Below are 27,187 nucleotides of genomic sequence, written 5' to 3'. Positions count from 1 at the left end.
GGCACCAGTTAAGCTGATGACTAATGCATATGTGCCATCTCGGAGAAAAATGTCACACAGTTTTCAAGTTATAGGCCGGAAATGATCACTACCTTCGTTGGAGACAAAATAAAAATTGTTCCCATGAATACAGAAAAAATACAATTTTGAACATTTCAAAAAACCAAAAGACACCAGTTAAGCTGATGAGAAATGCATACGCCAAGTTTTGTTGAAAACAATTGAACGGTCTTCAAGTTATGGCTCGGAATAGGGTGGGAACTAAACCTTTATCCTTCAATTCTTTAACTTAAAACTGCCTGTCGTGTATCATTTTCAGCACATTAATGTATCAGTAGCTACAATCAAACACATAAAACAGCACATATTGACTGTAACTGTCATTTGTCATCGTATCGTTTATATCTTATCTTTGTGTACTGAACAGAATATATTCATACTGATTTTATTAAAAAACACAAATTATGAATAAATGGTTATCATCCTGACATACAGAACAGAAGACGTGAAGAGGTATTACTGTTTCATTGAAACCTGCCCATATGTATCTATATACTCACCGCCAAAAGAAACGCGAACTATAGAATCATACATGTATAGAGAAGTACATGTATGTACGTTAAGAAGAGATGTTTCCAATGTGTACCAATTAATGACAAAACTAACTATCAGTCAGTGTTACCACACAGTGTCTTTATTCTGATCACCATATCCTGCACGTGATTTCAAAACTTTACACACTTATCCTGCACGAGACAAATGGTGCATCTCGAGTCATGGATCTATGACGTCACATGTGATGTTTCATGTGCATCGGTTCACACAACATACCATAGGTTCGTTTGTGCATCGAACCAATCTAATATCTCTTAAATATGACTAGGTCTTCATAAAAAATTATATTAATCAACAAATAGGTTATTTTAAAACAGATTCTTCTAGCAGTAATTCAAATAAACGACAATATGTGGTTTTAGACCTGACACGCGTAACTTGACACTGCATAAACTGGCCAAGATAACTATCAATGTACATTTCCTTTATAACGCTCAATGTTATTTATGATACATGAACAACATAACAATAACACTAGTCAATAGGCATATAGGCGAGGTCATCACAACGACTGTTGATGATGGTGGACATTCGTGACGGATGATGACCTTTGGCTTTGAGGTGGTTGTGATCACTGGCGTCGTGGGTTTGAAGAATCCGTTGTCTCTGATGAGGCTACGGTAATACACTGACGATGTTTTGGCTTGCCGTGCACGGTTAGGATCGGTGAAATTGACGTAGTAGAGGCCAAACGCAACGCTGTAGCCGTCATTCCACTCGAAAATGTCGATGAGGGAGTAGGCCATGTAGCCACGGACGTCTACGCCGTCGAGTTGTAGAGCTGAAATTCGTAGTTATAAAAACGACCATAGAGAATAATGAACTGGTAACCATCTTAGGGACCGATCATTATATCATTAGTTGAGCATACATTTTAGCTCACCTGACTGAAAATCATGTCATGTCATGTCGTGTCGTCCGCAGTCCCTAGGATATCACAGTTTCAACCTTTGAATTAATGAATCTGCCAATAAATAGTGCCATGACAAACATGAAAGTTTATTCATGTGTTAAGGTGTATGTTTATTAACAATGAGGTGGTCTGTTGAGTCTGTTATTTATATGTCATTTCCAATAATTTTCTGATTAAACATGAGAATTTAGAAGAATATTGTGAGCTAAATAACATTTTGACTCTATTTCTTATAGATTCTGGAGACATTACCTGACGTCCTTTTCGATTAGAGAACGTAATCATTAAGGAGTTGCTTGTGTATTTGGATAAAAAAAAAATTGGTTTTCATTCTTTTTCAGAAACAGACGCTGTTCATTAAAAATATGTGTAGCATTGTGAAACTGTTGAAGTAAAAGCAGTGATGTATGTTAAGTTTAATAATGCCCACAAGCAGCAATGACATTGAGAACGCAAGTGCTGAATTAATGTGGAGCCTGAGCATCGATCAAGGAGGACTAGTGCATTACCTCGATGTAACTATTAATTATGTAATACTTTACTCAATAGGGAATTCAAGAAAGAGGTGCAAATTATAAGGCCTTTGTTTGTTCCGCAGATGTAAGAAGCTCTGTGAAGTAAACTTTCCATTTCAAATTCAGCTCATATGATACTATTTATATATCTCTTCTCACATTAGTCTGTGGTGACACCATTGAAAAAACATATGTCGTAACATTAAACACAATTACCTTTCAGCACTTCATTGGTGTGGGACTTCATGTACTCCTCTCTATCCGTGTCATCAGTTGTGCCTGGCTTGTCTGATACGCCGTTACCGGTAACATAGACGGGGATGTTACCATACCGCTGTTTGACCCTTCTCAGTACCATCCTGATTCCCTTGGGGTACACGTGAAGCCAAGGAGAGTTAGTACTGAAATGTGAATATATATTTGTACATATTTTATTTCAGTGATGTGACATGTTTATTTAGACTAAGCAAACCAAATTGCAAAGTCACAAAATTTAATTTGCATTTTTTTTCAAAACTATTCAACCATTATGTTGTTTACACATTGAAACCAATATAATAGGATTGTTTAACTATTTAAAAAAGAAAACGTTTGCTTAAACACTAACAAAATTGGGCTTTACCTTGTCATTGATGCGTTCACCGACTCCGTGATAGCCCTGTCGTCAATGATGGAGGGTTGGGCGGTGTCGTCGTTGTGACGACGCTCCTCCACTAGGTTGGTGGTGTAGTAGCTGATGCCGAGGAAGTCGGCCGAACCTGATGTTACACACATTGTCGTAAGTGTTATATATGCTATATTTGAAATGATCAAGCCTTCACTCGGAAATTGAACTAATATGAACTAATCTTATCACGAATGCATCATTATTGTTTGTTTAAATAACGTTCTGGAATAATTACATACCTTGATTATATAAAAGAAAGTTAGTAAATTTAAATTTGGACTTTAAACCAGTACATGTGCAGTATTCATGCAACCTTTGCCGTTCTCAGTGGGGATTTCGAGTGAGACTATAGGTCCTCAACAACCTACACGTAGGGAAATGGATAGGGTGGCCAGGTGCGTTGACTTTGTTATTGCAGATCGATGTTCATGATATCAACCTATGGTTGGTCTGGGCCAGACCGCCGTCATTTAGCTGGCATAGAGTTGAATGCGGTGTTAAGCAACAACACACACAATGACTTTCCCTAGTCTTTATCTAAATTCACAGATGTGTGTGTCCCAGCCCATCTGATCGTTGGTCATGATTCCGTTGAATCCCTGTAAGAGACACCAGGTTGCCCAGGCAATGCCACGTGTTTACTACCCATGCAGTTTATTTTACATGTATGTATATTGTAAGGGGGCACGGGTGGCCCTGTTGTCTAAGGCGCCGCGATTTGCTGTGCAGAGTTGCGTCCCTTGGGCACACATTGTGTTACCGAAAAGCGTACGCAATGTCATGCCCTACCGGTAGCCTCCGCCATTTTCTGAAAAAGTACGTGTTTCTTTGTTGCCTGACGCTGCACAGTAGTACCTGCAATGGAACGGCTGCCTGCAAATAGACAGGACCAGGGCACGGGTGGCCTAGTCGTCTAAGGCGCCGCGATTCGCTGTGCAGAGTTGCGTCCCTTGGGCACACCAGAAACCTATGATTGTGGGTTCGAATCCCGGTTCGCCCCGATTATGTTTCTAGGTTTGTCAGCACCATGCTCGTGGGTTTCACCAAGTGGTAAACGTCTGAGACCTGCATCACTTCGGGCTTTCCTCCCACAATAAGCCGACACGCCGTGATATAACTGGAATACTGTTAAAAGCGCTATTAAACTAAACACATTCACTCACTGTATGTTGTAATGTGTGTCTCCTCACCTCTGATCATGTTCCTCTCTACGTCTGTAAACACCGGAAGCCGGGACTGGAAAAGATTCTGTTCTCTGCTTCTGAGAGACACTTCTCTCCTCATGACATCCGGGTACTCTCCGTCCAGCAGCACTGGGTCAACGAACCAATCAAAGTCGAAGGCAAACTTCCGGTCTTGAGCGGCCCAGTCACCAGGGAGGCTTTGTGACCTTGGCAGAGCCCATGAGGTTTCTACTGCTAGCCCCACTTGTCCTGGAAATAAGCAGCATTTAGATAAAAAAAGACCTCGTTAACTCGAAATCCATCAACTCGATTTAATACTTAAGACGAAAAAATATCCATGGTCGCGGCAGAATCCATATTTACGGAACCTACCTCGATATATTGTCGAAGATCCCAAGAACCCAAGTTAACAAGATTTCACTCAGACTGTGAATTGTCCGGGCTTTTTAATATTATGGGGTATCAAAATGCGAAAAGGGGTAATTACATAATGCATAGACTTACCATTTTGACTGTCCTGAAATTCCTTCTGGTAGATGTTGTATGCTGCAGCGTGTGCCTTGATCATGTTGTGTGCGGCTTTGTAGCCTTGACCTGTAATCCCAGGGGCATGATGACCCAACTCGTATCCATACATTGCCATTGTATTGGGTTCATTTAGCGTTATCCACGTCTTAACCTGAAAGAAATTCCTGATTTTAGCATCAACGCCAATTCCACCTGATCCTTAATATCTGCACTCTTTAAACTATCTTAAAATTTTCAGTTTCATCGTATGTCCCAAAACATATTTAATAGTATTCTAATATGGCTACCATGGCTGAATGATATGTTTTGGTAATCCTGAACAACAGTAAGAGTGGTTGAGTGAGTCGGGTTTGACGCCGCTTTGAACAGTATTTCAGTTATATCACGTGTCAGCTTAATGTAGGAAAGTGATGCAGGTGTAAGACATTTACTCACATGCAGAGGTATGGAGCTGATAAACCTAGAGGGGCGGTCGGGTAGCCTAGTGGTTAAAGCGTTCGCTCGTCACGTCGGAGACCCGGGTTCGATTCCCGACATGGGTACAATGTGTGAAGCCCATTTCTGGTGTCCCCCGCCGTGATTTTGCTGGAATATTGCTAAAAGCGGCGTAAAACCATACTCACTCACTGATAAACCTAGAAATAAAATCGTGGCAAACCGGGAGTATTAATCACGATCATAGATTTCTGGCGTGCCCAATGGACGCAACTCTGCACAACGAATAGAGGCGCCTTAATGACATACGATATGTATGATATGCTACTTCTCTCTTCCACATCAAGGTCTTGTCAAACATCTTTCCTTTAATAAAAATAACGGGCGTTACGCAAGGCAGTGTCTCACCTTGGGCTGACATAAGTCGTTGAGATCATAATTATGCAGATACTAAATACGAGTTCAATATGAGTCCAAATTTAAATAACTCCGGCTCCTGGAGTTTTTGACGGAAAATGATTAACGTTGAAATCCTTGCTGTTGCCTGGGCTGGAAGTAATGATCAAGGCCCATCAAGTATTTCTTATATGCTTCAAGAATAACCTACGAAATACGTGGAAATTAGGCAATATCTGCTTTGTGTGAACATTCTGTTTATTCTGAGTTGCGAGTCGTGCGTTTTAAATATAAAACATTGTGTATTTAGCAAACGGAGAACGTATTACATATCACGAAATATTCCCATTTTGCCCTATTGAGCAAATGTAGTTCCAAAAGATGGCATTAGTTAAATTCCGATACGGAAAATCTTACACAAATCTTACTAAAACCTGTTGAACAGAATCGACATTACCTTATCTCCAAATTTCTGAAAGCATATCCTGGAGAAGTTCCCGAAGGCTTCCACGATGTCGTTATCCAGCCAGCCGTTTGTAATAGCAGCCGGGGAGTCCCACTGGTGAAGGGACACGATTGGCTCAATCTCAGCATCAGCCAGAGCCAAGAGCAGCTCGTTGTAATAATTGATGCCACCTTGGTTGACTTCTTCAGACGTTCCCTTTGGTAAGATCCTTGACCACGACAGGGAAAAATGATATGCCTTGGCCTATAAAAAAAGATATATTAGATTGGTAGATAGTTATTTATGTCATGGGTACAAGTCCCGTGTGCGGTTTACATAATTATTAAACTTTTCACAACATCCATCCGCGATCGTCCTTTTCTGAAAGAATATTCAGTGTCCTTATTTGCTTCACGGCACTTTTCACCAATGTTTACAAATATTCAAATTAGTATGTGATATATATTGGTGTGCAAATCATCAAAATCTTAAAGTAACTGATAGATTGATGCCTCTAGTATTATCCTTGAAGGATGGAATATTGTTTGTGTCCTCACCCCCATTGCTTTGAGAGCACCAACATCCTCGATATAATGTGTGAATGACATGGCCGCTTTATCTCCTGTCTGGTTCAGTGGGTTCCTCCCTGAAGTTCTCGAGAACACGTCCCAGCTGCTCAGTCCTCGTCCTAGGTATGTTATGGTGGTAAATAAAAAGCGACAAAACCATTGCCATAATCAGAAGAAATCTCGACTGAAAGCAAATTCCATTTTACGATTCCGACTATGTCATAAGTATATGTCTGTGAATCATTATGAAATACTGATGATACCAGATTTCCGCAAAAATGTGAGCGTAGCCAGTGCCACTGCTGCCACCCGTCACAAACACATGCAAAGTCAAGACAAGTGTTTACCTGAACAAATTCGGGAACATATGGCACACGTTGTAACCTTGATTCCCGATTGAATGTTGATCAAACAATCTTGAAGCAATGGTCGTATGATCCATAACAATAATTTCATTACCACTAGATCTTGCTCCATATTTACTGTACGAATCACAGAACATCAAACCCATGTTTACTGCATGTTTTACAGAACTCGGCATTCAATCGATCTTGTGTTTTAAACTGCTTCACAGAGCATAACAAAGAATCGATCTTGTGTTTACTGCATGAATCACAAAACCATTATGGTAAAAATACACACAACATGTCCAAGTTGGCTTTCCATATTACCCTATCGTCGATCGATGGATGTGTCAATAAACAGCATAATTTCCTTAATGTTATATCTCACTACAAGCATAGTGCCTATTCTGCCCTGAAATACACATTAGGATCTAACAATACGGTTCCCGGCAACAGTGATAGTGAGTTGGTGAGTACAATTTAAGCCGCTTTTTGCAATATTCCAGCAATATCAGTCGGGGACTGGGCTTCACACGTTGTACCCATAGGGGTATCGAACCAAAACCTTCGGAGTAACGAATGAACGTTTAAACCATCAGGCCACTCATCGACCGGCAAATTATATTTATTGTCAAATTGCAAAATGTGTCTTTGGACCATAAAACATCATCCTATAAAATTTCCATGACAACAGCCTTATTCGCATGGTTGTTTAGCTTTGCATGGGTATTTCTATTTGCATCTGAAGAATTGATATCGACAGGTCTTCAATGAGAGGGAGGGAATACTGTGTTCCGGACAGACGATGGATTTAGCAATAGTTCCCTTCCTGTAAGGATGGATCGGGTAGCCTAGTGGTTAAAGTGTTAGCTCGCCAGGACGAAGACCCTTGTTCGAATCCCGACATTGGTACAACATGTGAAGCCCATTTCTGGTGTCCCTCGCCGTGATATTGCTGGACTATTGCTAAAAGCGGCGTAAAAACCATACTCACTCACTATCCTTTAAGGATGGCCCGGTCGTCAAGGCCTCTCAAATCGCTGCGCAGTGTTGCGACCGTTTGAACGGCAGAATCCGATGATGTTATGTTCAAATCACATTTTTAATATTATTGTTCCATGGTTTCACAAAAGTGTTAAACGTTTGAAACCTGCATCACGTCGGTCCTACCTTCGTCATTAAGCTGAACCACCATGATATAAACGATATATTGCCCGACGCGGAGTTAATTCGACTCGCTTACTCATATCAGAACATACCCTCCGTATCAGTGGCTCCTTCTGTCTGGTAGGCGGAAGTAGCTGCTCCCCACGCAAAGTCTGCTGGGAAATCTCCTAACAAAACTTCGTTCTCATAAGGGAGTTGTTTCGCATTTGGATCTGTCAAAGCACCGGGTTTGAAGCCGTTGTCTTGGAAGACCTTTAACAGGTGTACGTCAAATCTTCATGAGACATATCTATAAATCATCTTGTCTCTGTGTGTACATGAAACTAATCTAGATGAGGAACAATAATCTTTGTTTATAAAATACAATTAAATACAAAATCGAATTCTAACTAGTTTTGGTTATTTTTAAAATATCGTAATATGTTGTATATGATACTTTCAGGCGTATTCGCATACATGTACGTATGTGTGTAAAGTTAAATACAAAATCGAATTCTAACTAGTTTTGGTTATTTTTAAAATATCGTAATATGTTGTATATAATACTTTCACGCATATTCGAATACGTATGTACGTACGTGTCGTAGGAAGGCTGCGGATGCCTTCGGAGTTCTTGTCCTATCTGGACTATTGAAGTCAACACGATGAGTTCCGAATCTTTCCGAGTAGCCACGATCCCACTCGAAGTTGTCCAGTAGTGCCCATGCTGTGTAGCCCTTAACGTTCACCTTGTCATAGTCAATGGCTGTGGACAGATTGTGCTTGACAGCTAAGTACTCAAATATATATTGATATTGCAATACAGCTCATAGAACACACAGTGATCGCATAATGTCTATCAGCAGGTAACTGAATCAACGCAAAAGACCCCATAGGAGCCCAGCACAACACTCGTTATACCAGTACAGAACAACATAATATGGCACAACATTGAACACTCAATCTGTAGAGGTGAGGTGAATTGGGGTTTAACGTCGCGTCCAAGATTATTGCACTTATATAGCGAAGTGCATGCACGTGTGTGTGTGGCTACATGTACTAGTCCGGATTGATGCCGATATATAGTGCCAGCCAACTGAGATACTGAGACCACATGAATATCCCACTCAGTCATAGTAAACTGACTCCGAGCCGACCAGTCCTTGTCTTAGCCCCTTAACGCCGAGCGCCAGACAGGGTAACAACACGTAGCATCTTTTAACGTCTTTTGGTTTGACGCGGACGGGAATCGAAGCCCGGACCTATATATACAAACCGATATGCATGCACCTGTTTGTGTGTGGCTGCTTGTACTTGTCCGGACTGATGCCGATTTATAGTGCTAGCCCACTGAGATACAGTTTAACATGAATACCCCACTCAGACACAGTATACAGACAGACGACTAGTCCTTGTTTGAGCCCCTTAATGCCGGGCAGGGTAACAACAAGTACCATCTTTTAACGTCTTTTGGTATGACGCGGACGGGAATCGAAGCTCGGACCTTCCGATCCCCGGACGGACGCTCTACCACTAGACCACGGAGCTGGTCCTCAATCTGTAATTACAGTGCAGCATGCCGCAACATATTATGGTACACTCAGGTTACGTAGCACAGAATAGCCTAACAGCATACTTCAGTACAAGTCTACATTGACGCAGCACTACTGAAGCATTACCATACAAAATATATGGGCGAGTGAGTGATATGTATTTTATAACGCATTTAACGCTAGTTCAGTCACATCAAGTGTCAGCTGAATGTGGAAGTGACGCAGGTCACATACGTTTACCACTTTTTACCACCAACGGGTATAGTAAAATTCTCATTATCATTGCAAATCTTGGATTCGAACCCACCATCATTGGATTCTGGCATGACTGAATACTATTCATAAATTATATGATTTTCTTCGTGGCCATTTGAATATCAAAACAGTCACGTTAATTCACCTCAGTCCGAATGTAAAAACTTCTTATATATCACATTCATATCTTTCTCGAGTGAAAACTTACCTTTAAGTACTTCGTTGATGTAGTACCTGTAGAAGAGAATCCTGTGCTGGTCATTGAGAGTACCGTTGTTGTCAGACAGACCATTCTCCGTGATGTAGATCGGGACCTCGCCGTAGTTGTTTCTGACCCAGTTGAGAATCTTCCTGACCCCCCAGGGAACCACATATAGCCACGAGGACCCGGACCTTCAAACATGCATTGGATAAATTGAGAAACCCGAAAATAAACATGCACAAAAGTAAAGGGCAACCTTATTCATATAGTCTCTTGATTTCACGTGTGGGAATCAGAAATACGAAATATGATGATGTATGACTGAATTAGGCTTCCATAGTTTCATGAACCAAAATTTGTCCAGATACCACAAGGAAAGCGGGCTTTACGTGTTGCTTCAGTTCCCCTACCCTATAAATAGTGAAATTCAGAGTTTCAGACACGTGGTTGCATTTTGCTCCTGTGTGAGATTCCCTTTCCAGTAAATGGGTCGTCATCACAGTGTTATCACCCGTTTGATTGTCAAACCAATGATGTCAATGACAGGCATAGGTCAGAGAGGATAGACGTCTTTTCAGGATAGTCAGACGTAATCCATTTGCCACTTCAACAGATTTAAGACTGCAGTGGATTACCCATCAGAGACTCTCGACGATGACCGTAAGGCGTCGCCTCAGAGCGGCTGGTTATAACGCCAGAAGACCAGTAAAACGTCCTCAACTGACTGAGAGGCACATGCGGAATCGTCTGATACGGTGTCGTGCCCGTAGTCGATGGAACTTGGACAACTGGAGAAGGATCCATTGGTCTGACGAGTGTCGAATGCTGCTACGAACTGTTGATGGTCGAATACGTGTCGGAGGCAACGTAACACTCGTTTTGCACCAAGGAACATCTGATTATTTGGCGGGGGGTCTATCTCATTTTGACAACCATCCTCTTCAGAAAAGACCTGTTTACATGGACGACAATGCTAGACCACACAGATCTCGGGCAGTTGTGGCTTATCTGCGTCAAGAAGCTTTTGCCACTCTTCCTAGGCCGGCCTGTAGTCCGGATCTTAATCCGATTGAGCATCTCTGGGACATTCTTGGCCGGAAAATCAGACATCGTGATCCCCCAGTTCAAAATCTCGCTGGACTTGAAGCCGCACTTCATGAAGAATGGATCCTTTGCCTCAGAGAAGCATTCAACGACTTGTAATGAGTATGGGGCATAGGGTTGAAGCTGTGGTCAATGTCCGTGGATCATACACACGTGACTGACGTTTCTGTCTTGCAATAGACTCTGCAGTCCCTAGGGTATCTATGTGACACCTGATATGGTCTGCTGATATCATGACAGTTACATGACAAAAAATGTTTTTCTATGTTTTCTAATCCTTGAATTTCTGGTCTTCGGTAAAATTCCTTTCTGCTCATATTCTTTTGGAACACAAGATAAACTTGCTTTGGGACAACTTTTGCATCACATGAGGTTTACATATACAATCGTATAACAATCGTACATCTCGTTATAATAGTCATCATTAAGTGCCAAAAGTAACAGCTCACAAATATGGTGGGTGGCGCTTAACTTGTGTGCATGTGTATGGTATATTAACCGTTATTCTGTAGAGGAATCAAAACACACTCCAGTATCCAAGTATTACTCACTTTAGCCATTTAGGATCAGGTTCATCTTTTATGCCACGATCGTTGAAGTAATCGGGTTTGCCACGTCCAGCCAATTCTTCATCTTGCTTGTACACATACATTGTGGTGTAGTGGTTCATACCGAAGAAATCATGTGTTCCTTGAATAAGATGGAAACGAATAATATAGGCAAAATGAGCGGAATCTCATTGGTTGAATTTACTGCATTCTTGAGGATAGAAAATTTTCGTTCATATTCGTTCATGTCCTGCTGTGACATCAGGACACCAGCCAGCCATGACTGTGACCAAGGAATCTATCTGTCCACTTCTTTGGATGTTTTGCTTTGATCATTGTCGGTGCTTTTAACTAGCTAGCTTCTATTTGTCCATTGCCATATCCATTTTCTTACCTATCAGTGCTAATTACCCCCGGACTCCCGTTCGCCCATTGCCCATTTCCAATCAGTGATAATTTAAGTCCTAGTTTCCAGTTGTCTATCGCTATCAACCATCAACGCCAATTTACTGCTAAGTGTTGGCTTCCGTTTGTTCATTGCTAATCACCTATCAGCTCCAATTTTCTGTTGGTTTCCCTTGTTAAGTTTCCACCCTTGGTATCTTATTACTTTTGTTGTTCTTATGGGTACTTATATACATGTATGTTCTCTGTCTCAGAGCATTTATTTACCTGATGAAGGAGTAAGTATATACTCCTAAACGTTGTGTTCCTCAAAACATAATAATTGACATCCTTAAATTCTCTGCCTCGATATTCATACCTGCAATTCGATTCTTCTGTTCCTCTGTAAATTCTGGTAGTCTGGATTCATTTAGTCCCTGTGCTCTACTAACGGATGCTATTCTGTTTTTCATCACTTTTGGGTAGTCCCCATTGACGTAAACAGGATGAGCGAACCATCCCAGGAACATCTGAACAGCCCATTCTGATGCTTCAATGTCGGAGGGGTTCATGGGATCCTTGGGTTCTGCCCAGGCTATGTTCAGGGTGAGGCTTATTTGGCCTGGAAGTTAATTATTAAATTTTGTGAACATTTCTTGAAAACTGTAAAATCATGAGTTAACAAATTTGGCCCATAAACAAGATGCATGTATCGCGTTTCAGATAATAATATTTGCTTCTTTATATAATAAAATTAACATTAAATAAACTTTTTGATTGTAAACTGCGCCCAAAACCAATAAGCTTGATCGTGATATAAACATCATATGCAATATGTTCATCAGAGAAGTATTTTCTTCCTTTTTTTTCCTCAATATTAAACATATATTATTTGTTAGGATTAATATTTATTGCATGATTTATCAATCGGGACAAAAGACATCGTGTAACTGAATAAGCTTTATCACAGTTCCCTCAACCAACTCAAGAAATAGTTTTAACTTAAATTTTATCATATATATCATTTTGCATACCGTTTTGCGTCTCCCTGTAAGTATCATTGTACAGATGATAGGCCTCGGCATGGGACAACAGAACATTGTGTCCCCCTAAGTAGGGCTCCACCCCTCGGCTGGTGTGTCCAGGGGCGTGGTCACCTGTCCCTAGACCCTTCACTAAGAACACCCAAGGCTCATTGAATGTTATCCAGAGTTTCACCTGTGCATGAGAAAACATTCTTTTTACACTTTGAATTTTACGAAAACATAAAAGAAGATACTGAACATAAGATTTGCTTCACTTATGAACTTAGGACATACATGTACTACCATCACAGTAAAGATCGATACTCGTTTGTTTGTTTGTTTGTTTGTTTGTTGTTTAACGCCGCACTCAGCAATAAACCAGCTACATGACTGCGGTCTGTAAATAATCGAGTCTAGACCAGACAATCCAGACAATCATGATATCATTCACTGGGTTGTCTGGTCCAGACTCCATTATTTTCAGTCCTCTGTCATATAGCTGGAATATTGCTTAGTGCGGCGTAAAACAGCAAACCAACCAACCAACCACACAAATCATGCCAGTAAGTAAAGCGTTTCTAACTTCATTCATTTCGCTCACCTTATTCCTATATTCCCTGAAGCACACATCGGCGTAGTCTCTGAAGTGCCCTATAATGGACGCATTAGTCCACCCTCCTTTATCCTGTAGAGCCTTTGGAAGGTCCCAGTGGTACAAGGTGACCATTGGTTCAATACCCGCAGCAAGGAGAGCGTCGAGGAGTCGATGGTAGTACTGGATACCAAGTTTGTTTACAGATTCTTTGGTGCCATCTGGGAATATTCTTGGCCACGCGATGGAAAAACGGTAATGGTTGACCTGTTATAATCAGAATGAGTGGTGGTCCTTATGGCATGACCCGTTGGTTACATTGTTTATATAGGAAATCAGTGGAATTATAAAGATAAATATAGTTGAATCAGAAGAATCACGATGTGAAGATTCCGGGGTAGAAGGTCTTCAGCAACCCATGATTGCCGTAAATGGCGACTAACGAGATCGGGTGGCCAGACTCGCTGACTTGGTTCATGCATGTCATCGTATCTCAATTGCGTTGATCGATGCTCATGATTTCAATCACTGGATTGTCTGGTCCAGACTCGATTCTTTACGGACTGCCGTCATATAGCTGGAATACTTCTGAGTGCGGCGTTAAAAACAAACAAACAACATGAAGGTTCCAACTTGAAATGCGGCGTTAAACAACGAACCTACCAACCAACCACGATACAATAATGACCATGTATTTAACATAATCAAGAGAAAACAATAACGATGTTTATAACATACACAGGAGTTAGTAATACAAGTCTTTGAATGAAAACGATTTTTAATTATTTACATTGTACCATGGTGACAGCAGTGCTTTACTTATTATACACTCTCTCAAAAAAGAAACGCAACCCCAGTCTGAAAATGTTAGAAAGCCCCAAAAAGAAAAATGTTGATTGTAAATACAGTTTTTCTGATATGCACGGATACCATGTACACTGTTTATTAACGTAAGCGCCCAAACACATTAATTTTCGTGCACAAGGGCATTTTATTGTTACTTTTATCATAGTGAGCAAAATTTTCACGTGGCCCATGCCAAAAGCCTCATGCACGTGCAATTCATGGAAAGAGCAGTAGAAGTATGGGTTTATAAAAGCACGTGTTGATTAGCAATTCACTCTATCATTTTCACCGAAAGACAAGGTCGAATATGCCACGGTTGAGTGCTGCAGATCGAAATATCGCAATTTGTCGTATTGAGGCCGGACAAAGCTTTGGAAACGTTGCCTGGCACCTCAATATTCATAAAACAACGATTCCCTACTTTGGAGCCAATACACCCAGTTTCAAGCAACTGAAGATCGCCCCAGAAGTGGTAGGCCAAGGGTTACCACACCACCTCAGGATCGATTCATCCGGGTCACCCACCTACGTAATCGGCTAGCCACACCTACCGTCACTGCAACATAGGTGCCAGGTTTGAGAAGAGTGTCCGCACAATCAATTAGGAACCGTCTACGAGAGGCCGGTCTACGTGCAAGAAGACCACTTATTGGACCTGTTTTACGCCACGAACATCGACGCCAACGACTCAGGTGGTGCACCAACGTCCGGATATGGACCCTCAGAAACTGGAGGCGCGTCTGGTTTAGTGACGAATCACGTTTTCGCTTACAACGCCGTGACGGAAGACATCGTGTCTATAGAAGAGGAAACTAACGTTTTGCCCCGAAATGTGTTCGGCAGGTCGACAGATTTGGTGGAGGGAGCGTCATGGTGTGGGGAGCCATGTCTTACAACCAAAGATCAGACTTGGTAATCATTTGTGGCAATTTGACAGCCCAGCGCTATATCAATGACGTTTTACAGCCTCATCTTCTGCCGATTATCGACCAACAGAGGGAGCTCTATCAACATGACAACGCCCAGCCGCACACTGTTCATGCAACAGTGAATTTTCTCCAGAATTCTAACGTCAACGTGTTACCATGGCCCTCCCGATCACCAGACATCAACCCAATCGAACATCTTTATGATTATCTGGATCGACTAGTACGTGCACGTACACCGCCGCCCGAGACGTTGGATGCACTAGCCGTTGCACTGCAGGAGGAGTGGAGAGCAATCCCTCAGGAAAGAATCCGGCGTCTAATCCGTTCTGTTCCAAGGAGGTGCAATGCTGTGATCGCAGCTCGTGGCGCTCATACGAGGTACTGAGAAAGACGCCCCCTTGCGTCAAGTCAATCTTAGTGAGAGAACTGTCGGAGCCTGGACTTAAACTTGCATAACTGTACTGCCACCATGCCAAATTTCATGTTGTTGTCTTCAATAATAAATGTGTTATAATAACTTGAATATTGAGATAAACATCTTGAAAATATAGGGGTTGTGTTTCTTTTTTGAGAGAGTGTATTTTAATATTATCTGGAGAAAATAAAGTAATACTAACGACGTATATTCGAAATTCAGGGAAAAAATACAACTTGAAGGATAACTATGTTTATCAGAATTAACCTTGTGAAGAAAAAATGCAATGATAAGGATGTTTAATATGTTTTTGGAGAATTCAAGGGTGTTATTTGCAATTAATATCCGATGTAAACAGATGTACATATGCATACATTCTCCAGAGGAAATCATTTATATTGATTTGTTTAATAAGAATTATTACGTATGCCCTACAACAACCAATCAAATTACAGTTTTACCCCAAGATTTTTCAGAAGTTTGACGTCTTCGGAGTATAAGTGGTAACTGTCACATGCCACGCTGCCTGAATCGTTGTTTAGGACTTGAAAGTTGTCCCAAATACTCTCCCCTCGTCCTGAAACGAGAAGGTGCTGAGATCTTCGTAAAAACAAGCACTGCCAGCTATAAAAAATATCATTTACAATACGAACAATGCACGGCAACGAAATTGGCGTAGGCCGTCTAAACAAGGTAAAATAAATAAATATATTTGGTTCCCGAAAATCCTGGAAAAAAAATATTTTGCCTCATGTTTACAAATATATGAAATAATTGTGGGATAAATGTCTTGACTGACTCTTGAAGATCGGGGGGGGGGGGGGGGGGGGGGGGGGGGGGTCTTCAGCAACCCATGCTTGCCGTAAGAGGCGACTAACAGACTCGGGTGGCCAGGCTTGCTGACTTGTTTGATGCATGTTATCGTTTCCCAATTGCGTAGATCGATGCTCATCATTTAAATCACCGGATTGTCTGGTCCAGACTCGATTATTTACATACCGCCGTCATATGGCTGGAATATTGCTAAGTGCGGTGTTAACCTACCAACCAACAAACAAACAAACAAACACGGATATTATTTTAGGTCTTGAAGCAGTGACCGAAATATACCCTTGAGATCCTAATGATAGCTACAGCTTTCACTTACCATCCTCCTTGACAGCACCTTCAACCTGGAAAGAAGATGATGCGGCGCTCCACACAAAGCCCTTGGGGAAGGTCCCGTAGTGAAACTCCCCTTCCCCCTGCACGGCAGATCCCCTACCCCCGGGCCTCGAGTACCCGGGCTTGTACCCATTGTCCTGAACCAGCCCAGCGTACCACTTGGCTGAAGCCTTGGGGATGCGTGGTAACATAGGATCACTGAAGTTGACGTAATGAAGCCCGAACTTCTCGCTGTATCCACTCGACCACTCCATATTGTCCATCAAGGACCATGCCGTGAACCCCCGAACACTGCACTCGTCCAACTTGATGGCTGCAAGATTAATGTAAGGCCATTACACTGCTGTCACAGTGATATATCCCTAACATACGATTTAATATTCCAGCTAGATGACTTCTCTGTACCCACTGCCACAAAGTACTTTTGAAATGAGTGAGTGAGTGAGGTTTTACGCCGCTTTTAGCAATATTCCAGAAATATCACGGCGGGGGACACCAGAAACGGCGACACATATTGTACCCAACTTTTAAAATGAACAGTTCATCTTTTCCATGTTTCAATGGATGCATGCATACAGTTTATTTGTTTGTTTGTTGTTTAACGCCGCACTCAGCAATATTCCAGCTCTATGACGGCGGTCTGTAAATTATCGAGTCTGGACCAGACAATCCAGTGATTGACACCATGACACCAATTGGGATACGTGGACATGCATCGACCAAGTCAGCGAGCTTGACCACCCGATCCAGTCAGTCGCCGCTTACGACAAGCATAGTCGCCTTTCACGGCAAGCATGGGTTGTTGAAGACCTGTTCCACCCACGGGTCCAATACGGGTCCATGAAAATAGGACATCGCCCTTATGTCTCCAACACCACCATAATCATCATAGAAAATATGGTAAATACTGCGTATTTTCAAATTTACATGTGTAAAGATATTATTGTCAAAGCGTTTGGTTTTTTTCTATTCTGACTAGTAAAACAGTTTCCTACCGACTAAGACTCGAACCCTTGGATCTCCGAGATATTTCTTTTTGTGCAAACAAAATATCCAAAATTTGTTCCTCGGATCTGACCAGACAATCCAGTGATTGACAACATGAGCATCGATCCACGCAATCGGGATACGCTGACATGCATCAACCAATGCGAGCATGTCCTCCCTATCCCGTTAATCGCCTCTTACGACAAGCATATGGTCGCCTTTTATGGCAAGCATGGTTTGCTGAAGACCTATTCTAGCCCGGATCTTCACGGGTTTTGTTCCTCTGAACACCTCCAATTAAAGTGATGCATACATAAAGAGGTGGGATACAGGGAGTAAGACTTCATAGTATATTGCACTAGCCTAAGTTCAACTGGGGATAACTCCACATCTGACTTCAGAGAAAAATTAACAAAAAAAATTCAAAGCGAACACGACAAAAGTTATAGGAAATACAAAGTTCTGTCAGTTGAATAACTTAACCATTCATTACCTTTCAGCATCTCGTTGATGTAAAGCCGATAGAAGCGAAGTCTGTGATCGTCATGGATCGTTCCATTCCGATCGGAGACACCGTTTTCTGTGATGTAAACGTCCACATTGTTGTAGTTGTACTTGATCCAGTTCAGCATTTTCCTTAATCCCCAGGGTGTCACCTTCAGCCATTCAGATCCAGATCTAATTTTCAGTGATAAAAACATGTACTCTCAATGTTAATGATAATAATTTGCAGGAACATATCAACATTACAAAATACCTTCACATGTCAATAAACATCGTAAAGTGAATATTAACGTATTGCTAGTTTAGTCACTCTTAAATAGGCTCAAGGATTGGATTGATTAGGTCTTCAGCAACCCACATGCTTGCTGTAAAAGGCGACTTACGGGATTGGGTGGTCAGGCTCGCTGACTTGGTTGATGCATGTCATCTATCCCAATTGCGTGGATCGATGCTCATAATGTCAATCACTGGATTGTCTGGTCCAGACTCGATTATTTACAGACCGCCGTCATATTGCTGGAATATTGCTGTGTGCGGCGTAAAACAACAAACCAACCAACGTGTCATCGTATCACGACAGCGTGGATCGTGACTGACAATATTAATCACTGTCTTGTCAGGTCCAGACTCGATTATAGGCCGCCGCCATATAGCTGTAATATTCCTGTGGCGTTAAACCAGCACCACCACGACAACAACAGTAGCGAATCATGGAATTGCTTTCTTTGCGGCGTTAAACGATAACAAAACAAACGAAACAATCCGAAATAGTTCAGCTATATGACGGCGGACTGTTACAAATAAATAGGGCAGTACAGAGTTATAAATCAAGCATTATGTTAATATTAAATTAAAGACGCATCTTCTTGTGAGACATTCATTCTATAGAGAACTTAATACAGGTATGGCAAAAACCATATTAACTCGAAGTCCTGAGAACCATGTACAATATACTGGGACAATAGACAACACATCCAGTCAATCATAACGATATGTCACCCCAAAAAGATATATCGAGAACATGATGTTCTTTTAAAGAGGTTTCAATGTTGAGCAAAATTACACCATCTGGTTTTATCCGTGTTGCCAAGGACCACCTACCCAGGCCAGTTTGGATTATTGTAGTTTGTGACGTCTTTATCGTTATTATATGTGGGTGGATTGGTGACAGGCTGGGGGTCATCACGGCCAAGACTGGCAACGTAGAAGTTAAGTCCAAGAAAATGGTGTGTGCCTGTAATAAAATGAATAGAGACATTGACGTATGCATCTGACCATCTTCCCTAGGCAAGAGAGTTAACGGACTATAAAAGTCCAGTTTCCACCCTTGCCGAACTAGGCTGGTATTATGGGGTTACATTTTGGCTGGACTAACGAGTTGATGCATAGTCCAATCAAAATAGCGCAACGAAATCGAAATCCGATTCGTAAACTGTCATGCAGATTTCGGTCGATTGCAGGATTTGTGAGGCATGTGCACCGCCAACTCGTTGTGGCATCTGATTGGTCCATAGAAGAGGTTTAACGCGTTACAGCCACTGGTAGCGCAACGGTCGAGGCCAGGAATTCCAGCCTAGTTCGGCAAGGGTGGAAACTGGTTTTTTAAAGTCAGTTAACTCTCTTGCCTCGGGAAGACGGCAGCTGACATCGATAGAATCGATATGAATTTGTGCTCTTATCGTAAGTTACAAACACTGGATGTTGGTAACGAATGTAAAGGGATAAATTGTTAGGTAAATCAAAACGTTTTTCAGATAAAAATATAAGTTTTGTATAAATTGCGAACAGATGCAGCGATACTAAGCTTGTATAATTTATTTCTTACAACGTTAAGACTGTTCATGGAAGTGAAACAAAGGTCAACCTTTTATTCTTTTCTTTTCCGACTCAGAAAATGGTGGTAACCTGTCCTCGGGCCAGCCCGATTCCTTGTTTTTCTGAGCAACCTTTTCCTTCATCACAGGAGGGAAGTCCCCGTCCACATATATAGGATGGCCAAACATCCCGCCATAGAACTCTATTGACCTTTCCGCCGCTTCAACATCTGCGGTATCCAGAGGGTCCCTTGGTTCGCTCCAGAAGTAGTTGATGGTTATCCCGACCTTTCCTTGTACACAGATAACACAGAGTCAAAATATGTACACCGTCGTTGCTTGTCACTATATTTATCTGTATCACAGCACAATAAATTAGAGCTAAAGTAAGATAATTATATAGAAAACATAAAACGTTCAAATATAAAAACAAAACAAGGCCTTTTTACATGTAACTTTCACGAACATGTGCAAGTACACCCCTGACCAAATATCATTTATACGTATGTTAATGTTGGTTGGGTGTGTTTTTGTGTTCTTTAATTTTAAATATTCAACAAGTTTCATAGTAAAATGATGAACGTAATCACGTCATTGACACGTCATTTGAACAATGTCATAACCAGACAAAACACATTCAGTATCAGCCTACGATGATGACAGGTGTCCGAGAAACTGGTAACATGGTTCTACTTTGAAGGTAGCATCCTTAATGCGATGAGGTCAGATTGGACAATCTTTCACCAATGATGAACCAACTAATGAGGTAAACGACACATTAATAGCAGAAATCTTAGCATGAGCACAAGTAAACCCGGTATCTACCTCAGGTTACATTGAAGACAGAGGTTTCATTCCCGCATCCCCAGTTAATGATAAATCATCCACATCAATAATTGATACTGCGATAAAACTGGTATGTGAAACGCAAATAAGGACTCATAACGCGTGCATAATAAACAGTCGGACAAAATAAAGTATACATCCATGTTTTATTGTTGCTAAAAATGAACAAACAAGATATGGTTATTCGATAGTGATTAATGATGGTACGGGTTTCGTGGTTGTGTTATGGACGTTCAGTGTGCAGTTTTTCGGCGACTTTTTCAGCCAAATAACGTTTTTATAACGTTTGTAATTTTGGGTCAAATCCAAAGTTGACAATTTCTTTGCCCAGCACTTTAGGAAAAAAACATCTCACCTTTTTGCTTGCTTTTGTATGTGTCATTGTAAAGATGAAAGGTTTCCGCGTGGGCAATGATGAGGTTTCGTGCAACAATGTATTGGTTCTGTGTCAGGTTACGTTTGATTGGAGGGAAATTTCCCTCGCCGTAACCGTCGATGGCGATGATAGGTGGTTCGTTAAACGTGATCCATAATGACACCTAGGGATTTTATCAAAAAACATAATTTTAAATAATAAATAAGAATGCATCAAACCGTTTAAAACAATTGCCTGCCACAAAAAGTACATTATTGCAAGGAGTTATTCTTTAATAAGCACGCAGGCTCATAGTTTTAAATAAAAAATCTGAATTTGCTGAAAAAATATAACCCCCACACACAATGTGTGGTCCCTTACGACCAGCATTGGGTGCTTAAGACCTATGTTCTAATAAAGAAGACCCACAGGGCCATATAAACTGTATCGTCTGTATAAACATGTACATGTACCAGTTCAAGATATACATTCACAAACAGGCTTATCTTACAAAAACTGGTATATATATTTCAAGAAAGTCTGTTAGGAAACTAGTACCTTAGGTAATATATACATTCTCACTACCCTTTCTGTTATATCACTATGTGTCAAATGTGGTCGTAAAAGACCATGTGTAGAGAGTGACACAGGAAGGTAAAGTCAGGTCGAATCCGTTATTCGAATCCTCGATCAACGGATCCTGAAATGGCTAAGCAACCCAACACTGCACAGAGAATTCATCATAATGAATTCCGTCTCCGACCACTTGGCTGCCTGTGTTTGAGATCTACTGAAGTCAATTCTTAAATAAAAATAAAATTTGTGAAGCTCAATTATCTCCATTAATTGTAGTTTACACGATGTATACGCGCATAGAATTGCTTAAAGGTTAAATATGTTTATGTTCCTTCACTTACATTGTTGCCATATTCCTTGAAACATAAGTCGGCGTAGTCGGTAAACCAATGGACAATGTCTTCATTCAGCCAGCCTCCCAGGTCTTCCAGCGCTTGTGGCAGGTCCCAGTGGTAGAGGGTCACCATGGGTTTGATGTCGTTCTTGCGCAGTTCAGCAATGAGGTTGTGGTAATAATCGATGCCTTCTTGGTTCCTCCCTCCAGAGAGTGTGCCATTTGGAAGAACTCGTGACCAGGCGATGGAGAAACGGTAGTGAGATACCTTCAAGGTGAAATCGCCATCGGGTAACATTGTAATATTTCATCATTTAAACATTTAGCGTGACTCTTTGACCCTTACATGAGTGACTGGTCCTTTGCCTATTCGACGTCGACGTCTCTGGGAAATGAATCCAAAGCGCCATGTATACAGCGACCTCAGAAATATGCTTATACCACATACTTCGACAACACCATCCCTAGAGCTTTTCTTGGGTTTGAATGGTCCCCAGATTAATGTCAATGTCCACTGGTAATAAATCAGAGCCGACTTTAAAAAAAATTGATGTCAGCCCTAGGGCTATCGACACATACCAAAGGTGTGCAATGGTTGCAGCACTTTGTGTGAAGTGGAATTGAGTAAGTCGTCACCATCTCTTACAAAACACCATATCAGCCCTTGGACTATCGATTTAGCAAAGGTTTACAATGGTTGTAGCATCCGCTGCATAGATAGGTCCTATCACAGATGTACTGATGAAGTCATAAATACGGATGAATTCAAGTGCGCACTGTATTCTAACACATAGAAAGGTCACTCGCTCTTCTCTGAATAGAACAAGAAAGCATGTATACATAGTTTTCCTCATATAAAGTGCATCATGATGTTTTTTTCAGTCGTTTCATTAGTGTTGCAGAGTTAGTACCTAAATCAAAGTGATATTCTTGAGTGAGTGGGTGAGTGAGTATAATTTTAGCAATATCACAGCGGGGAACACCAGAAATGGGATTCACACATTGTACCAATGTGGGGAATCGAACCAGGGGCCCTCGGCTTGACGAGCGAACGCTTTCATCACAGGGCCACCCCTATCGCCCCGGTATGGTTGAGAGCCACGATTTCAATTTCAACTCTAGGTCGTTCTTATTTACGTTGCTCGTCAGAGGCAGGCTTTGCTCATTACATGATACCCACGTGCAAGTTTTTGAGCAGCTGAACGTCCTCCTTGTACTTGTGGTAGCTGTCACAGGCGACGTCCCCAGTAGCCCCCTTATCGACTCTGTCTGTGGTGTGAACCAGTCTGTCCCAGATACTCTCCCCTTTGCCTTAAAGTACAACGTATTCGGTTGTCAAGGTGATAATCCTTGACAAGGGGGAAATATTGGTCGATATATCGTTTCATTGCAGTTGTCCGTCGACTGGGATTAACATAATATATCAATAGTTCCCATTGATACCATCTGCACTGTCGTTCGTTTTCATATTGTAATTACCATCTCTTGTAAAACAAATAAACAAGTAATCTTTATCAATCAGAAAAATTAAACCTCACATCTGCATGTATGTCCAGATCCACAACATGTTAAATAAAAGTCAGGGTTTTGTGTTGGATCGTAAGATAATCAATAATCTATGATAATACTATTTCAAGCAATTAATCCCGTCAACTATCACAAAAGTACAACCAATTCTATATACAATTACCGTTGCCCATGAATCATCATAACAAAGAAATCATCCCTATATCAAAAGAACACAGGTTAGTGAGATTCAGCGGCAGATTCTGAATTAGCGACTTGTCAATGAGGTCTTAGCAATCAGCTCTTTTTGTAAAACTTGAAAATACTCAAATTGGCAACTAGTTGGTATCAGAGCAAGGCATGTGCCATTTCTAGGATTTCAGCGAGTCATTGGATGGCATTCGGCCATTAGAATATTATTAAAGTTCCATACAACACATTGCCGTGTTAAAAACTCATCTTCGTATGTAATATTATGATTGCTATTTTCACATCTTAAATGTGACTACTACCGTCAGCATTCCATCCTCCTTCAATCTGATATGCGGAAGTAGCTGCAGCCCACGCAAAGCCCTCTGGGAACGTATCATACAGAATGTCGCTATCGTCTTCCATTGGAACAAAACCGGAAGCAACGCCGCCTCGCCCACTGTACCCTGGGAGGATTCCGTTATCAGACACAATTTGTTTGTAGTAACGAGACGACACGCGAGGTCTGCGCGGTCTCGCGGAGTTCGAGAAGTCGACCGAAAACAATCCGCCTTTAAGGGCGTAGCCACGGGACCATTCAAAGCAGTCCATTAAAGGTCTGGCGATGTAACCAAGTACATTGCAGTTGTCCAACTGTTGGGCTGAAACATGATATAGAACATGTAAACGAGTGAGTGAGTGAGTTGGGTTTAACGCCGCTTTAAACATTATTCCAGTCATATCACGGCGTGTCAGCTTAATGTGGGGGGAAAGCCCGAAGTGATGCAGGTCGCAGACGTTTACCACTTCGGTGAAACCCACGAGCACGGGTATGGTGCTGACAAACCTAGAAACATAATTGGGGCGAACCGGGATTCGAACCCACAATCATAGGTTTCTGGCATGCCCAAGGGACGCAACTCTGCACAGCGAATAGCGGCGCCTTAGACGACTGGGCCACCCCTGCCCCCACATGTAAACGAAAGATGACACATAAATGTCTTTGTTTCACAGCTGCAACTTTGAACTATAAAAACTACAACTTTAAACCATAAACAATATCATCTCTAAGCTAAAGTGTGCTATAATAAATTCAATTAACCGCCCAAGGCAAGTTAAATGATTTTGTAAACCTCCAATGACGTCATCCCAATGTCCTGTCATTGTCTTTATGAAAGATAAATATTTTCCCTTGCGTTTTTATGAGATCTAAAACCCTTATCCTGATGCCTCTCGGTTTTAAATCTCTTGAAAAACCTCGGTTGTGTTTTATCCTTCATATAAAACAGTTCATTTGTGTAAGTTCACGAGTTTAAAAAGATATTCATGCATGCAATGAACGCATTCTTCTCTTGGAGTTTTAAACACTGTCTTGATTGCCTATGTCAGATTCACTCTGAGTATGATTCTTGGTTGGTCAGCATTGCTTGTGGGTTTCTCCAAAGTAGTAAAATCCCACGACCTATGTTCTATTTGGATCTCCCACATTATCCGACAAGCCATTACCTCATTACTGTTCAAGGTAACTACCATGTATATACATCCACCCTGGGTCTTACCCTTCAGGACCTGGTCAACATGCCACTTGAAGAAGTCAACACGGTGAATGTCCCGCAGACTGGCATCCTCTGTAGCAATCCCACCAGTCACATACATCCCCATGGAGGTGTTGCTCTTGATGTAACTCAGGAACGATCTCACCGAGTCTCTGGTACAAACGTAAAAAGGGGGGTTCACTGAACGTCCAAATATTTTGAAAGCTTTAGTGCTCAAGAATTATAACACGGATTATATTTTTCAGATTATATTAAGATAAGTAAGAACTTTTACGTTTGGAATTCTACCATGAATTTGGATAATACACGAGTCCATAAGAACGATCAAATCACAATAACTACCTCTGACTGAAACAGCTGCTTTGACAGCCGCATCGCCTTGGAAGCTAAGAAGCTCTTTCGGTTCCAAAATCAATTTAGCGCCTACAAATCTACAGGTAACCTAATTCAACATTGTGTAGTTGTCTCCTAATTTACAAACGACTAACCTTGGCCATTCCTCGAGCTTGACCATTCGTACATCTTGGTCATCCCTGTAGTCAGGAGGATGACTTGGACATTGTTCCTGGCTCACGTTGTAGACGGCATTGATCGTGATTATCACGAAGTCAGTTGACTCTGCAAATACGCGCCGCTGACCGTTACTTACTGTTAAGTTCAAACTTTTAACAAATACGCACCCTAAAAACGTCTGTTGTCTTTGTCAATTTCGTAACAATCCTCACACAGTGTACACTGTAAGTAATCTTGTAAACTGAGGTATGCTAAAGAAAATGAAACCTTTATTTGAAAAAAAATATATCATACACCTTTACTGTTTTCATTCCTATGAAAAAGTCCTATGAAATCTATGCTAATCATAAGAATGGATCTGGTGGTCAGTGTCATCTAGCCCCGACAACGAAGATTGTTGCTCATAATATCAACCACTGGATTGACTCGTCCGACTCGAATATTTACAGGCCTCCGTCGTATAGCTAGAACATTACTGAGCGCGGCATTAAATGATTAACAAACATTCAAACTAATTTCAATAATCAGTGAATATATAGGTAAGTACATGTGTCATATTTAACACTGGCACGTACGGGTGGTTGAAGGCAGGTAGTCCTGTATCCGGGGAAGCCTGGATTGTACCCCGTAGGCTTGACTCTTCTCCCCAACCTGGCGCGTCATGATATCCGGGTAGCTACCCGTGGTCAAGGGGGACATGAACCACCCGAAGTCAAACTGAAGCGCTCTGTCACTAGCTCGGACGTCATCGGGATTCGAAGGATCCATGGGTTGGTATATATTAGTTGTTAGCGATATCCCCAGTTGACCTGTTATCAAACACGTCATGCTCAAAATATATAACATCAACGCCAGACAATATTCAGTCTCGATTTTCTGCGGAAACAGATTCCATTGATCGTGAAAGGCGAAATAGCAGTGAAAAAATAAGTGAATGGATAACTGAAAATCATGATCCCTGATGACACCATGGATCGCGAAAGGGTAAGCATGTCTAGGCCCCGGTAGCATCTCTGATAAATGCACAGTCCATTGTACGATTTCGACTATATAATAAACATATTTAAGAATCACTATCCAATAACGACGAAAGGTGTGCGAAAGCCTAATGGTGCCACTTTGGTATCATAATTTTTAAAAATTTACATTAAAATTCGATTTTTTTCTCATTGCTTCCATAATTTTCTCGTTATTTCAAGTTTATTCTCGTTGCTCTGATTATTTTCTTGTTAT

The 27,187-nt window shown here is 41.4% G+C and overlaps 2 protein-coding genes across 2 annotated transcripts in view; both read right to left on the bottom strand.

Moving 5' to 3' along the window:
- Positions 1-344: 344 nt before the first annotated feature.
- On the bottom strand, positions 345-4,881 carry LOC125372202 (lactase-like protein). The gene is made up of 5 exons (XM_048381398.1): positions 4,399-4,881; positions 3,901-4,143; positions 2,666-2,801; positions 2,260-2,444; positions 345-1,396 (listed from the first exon to the last, which is right to left on the bottom strand). The coding sequence occupies exons 1-5, from the start codon at positions 4,535-4,537 to the stop codon at positions 1,056-1,058; spliced, it is 1,044 nt and encodes a 347-aa protein (XP_048237355.1). The 5' UTR covers positions 4,538-4,881; the 3' UTR covers positions 345-1,055.
- A 762-nt stretch (positions 4,882-5,643) lies between these two features.
- LOC124113782 overlaps positions 5,644-27,187 on the bottom strand; it is a 71,690-nt gene continuing 50,146 nt past the window's right edge. Inside the window, exons 34-54 of the mRNA XM_048381358.1 lie at positions 26,530-26,763; positions 25,930-26,059; positions 25,445-25,593; positions 24,209-24,547; positions 23,371-23,501; positions 22,198-22,458; positions 21,281-21,464; positions 20,130-20,372; positions 19,367-19,499; positions 18,255-18,439; positions 16,758-17,087; positions 16,072-16,187; positions 13,430-13,687; positions 12,838-13,021; positions 12,183-12,425; positions 11,423-11,561; positions 9,774-9,958; positions 8,357-8,523; positions 7,871-8,030; positions 6,256-6,386; positions 5,644-5,962 (exon numbers count right to left, since the gene is read on the bottom strand). Of these exons, the coding sequence (XP_048237315.1) occupies positions 5,681-5,962; positions 6,256-6,386; positions 7,871-8,030; positions 8,357-8,523; positions 9,774-9,958; positions 11,423-11,561; positions 12,183-12,425; positions 12,838-13,021; positions 13,430-13,687; positions 16,072-16,187; positions 16,758-17,087; positions 18,255-18,439; positions 19,367-19,499; positions 20,130-20,372; positions 21,281-21,464; positions 22,198-22,458; positions 23,371-23,501; positions 24,209-24,547; positions 25,445-25,593; positions 25,930-26,059; positions 26,530-26,763 (4,184 nt within the window). The 3' untranslated portion in view covers positions 5,644-5,680. The remainder of the gene's footprint in view (positions 5,963-6,255; positions 6,387-7,870; positions 8,031-8,356; positions 8,524-9,773; positions 9,959-11,422; positions 11,562-12,182; positions 12,426-12,837; positions 13,022-13,429; positions 13,688-16,071; positions 16,188-16,757; positions 17,088-18,254; positions 18,440-19,366; positions 19,500-20,129; positions 20,373-21,280; positions 21,465-22,197; positions 22,459-23,370; positions 23,502-24,208; positions 24,548-25,444; positions 25,594-25,929; positions 26,060-26,529; positions 26,764-27,187) is intronic.

The sequence above is a fragment of the Haliotis rufescens genome, unplaced genomic scaffold (assembly GCF_023055435.1).
Source record: "Haliotis rufescens isolate VD_foot unplaced genomic scaffold, xgHalRufe1.0.p SCAF_38, whole genome shotgun sequence".
In the NCBI taxonomy this organism is placed as follows: Eukaryota; Metazoa; Mollusca; class Gastropoda; order Lepetellida; family Haliotidae; genus Haliotis; species Haliotis rufescens.
Note: the sequence above shows the minus strand (reverse complement) of the source record. Positions and strands in the feature narration are given on the sequence as shown.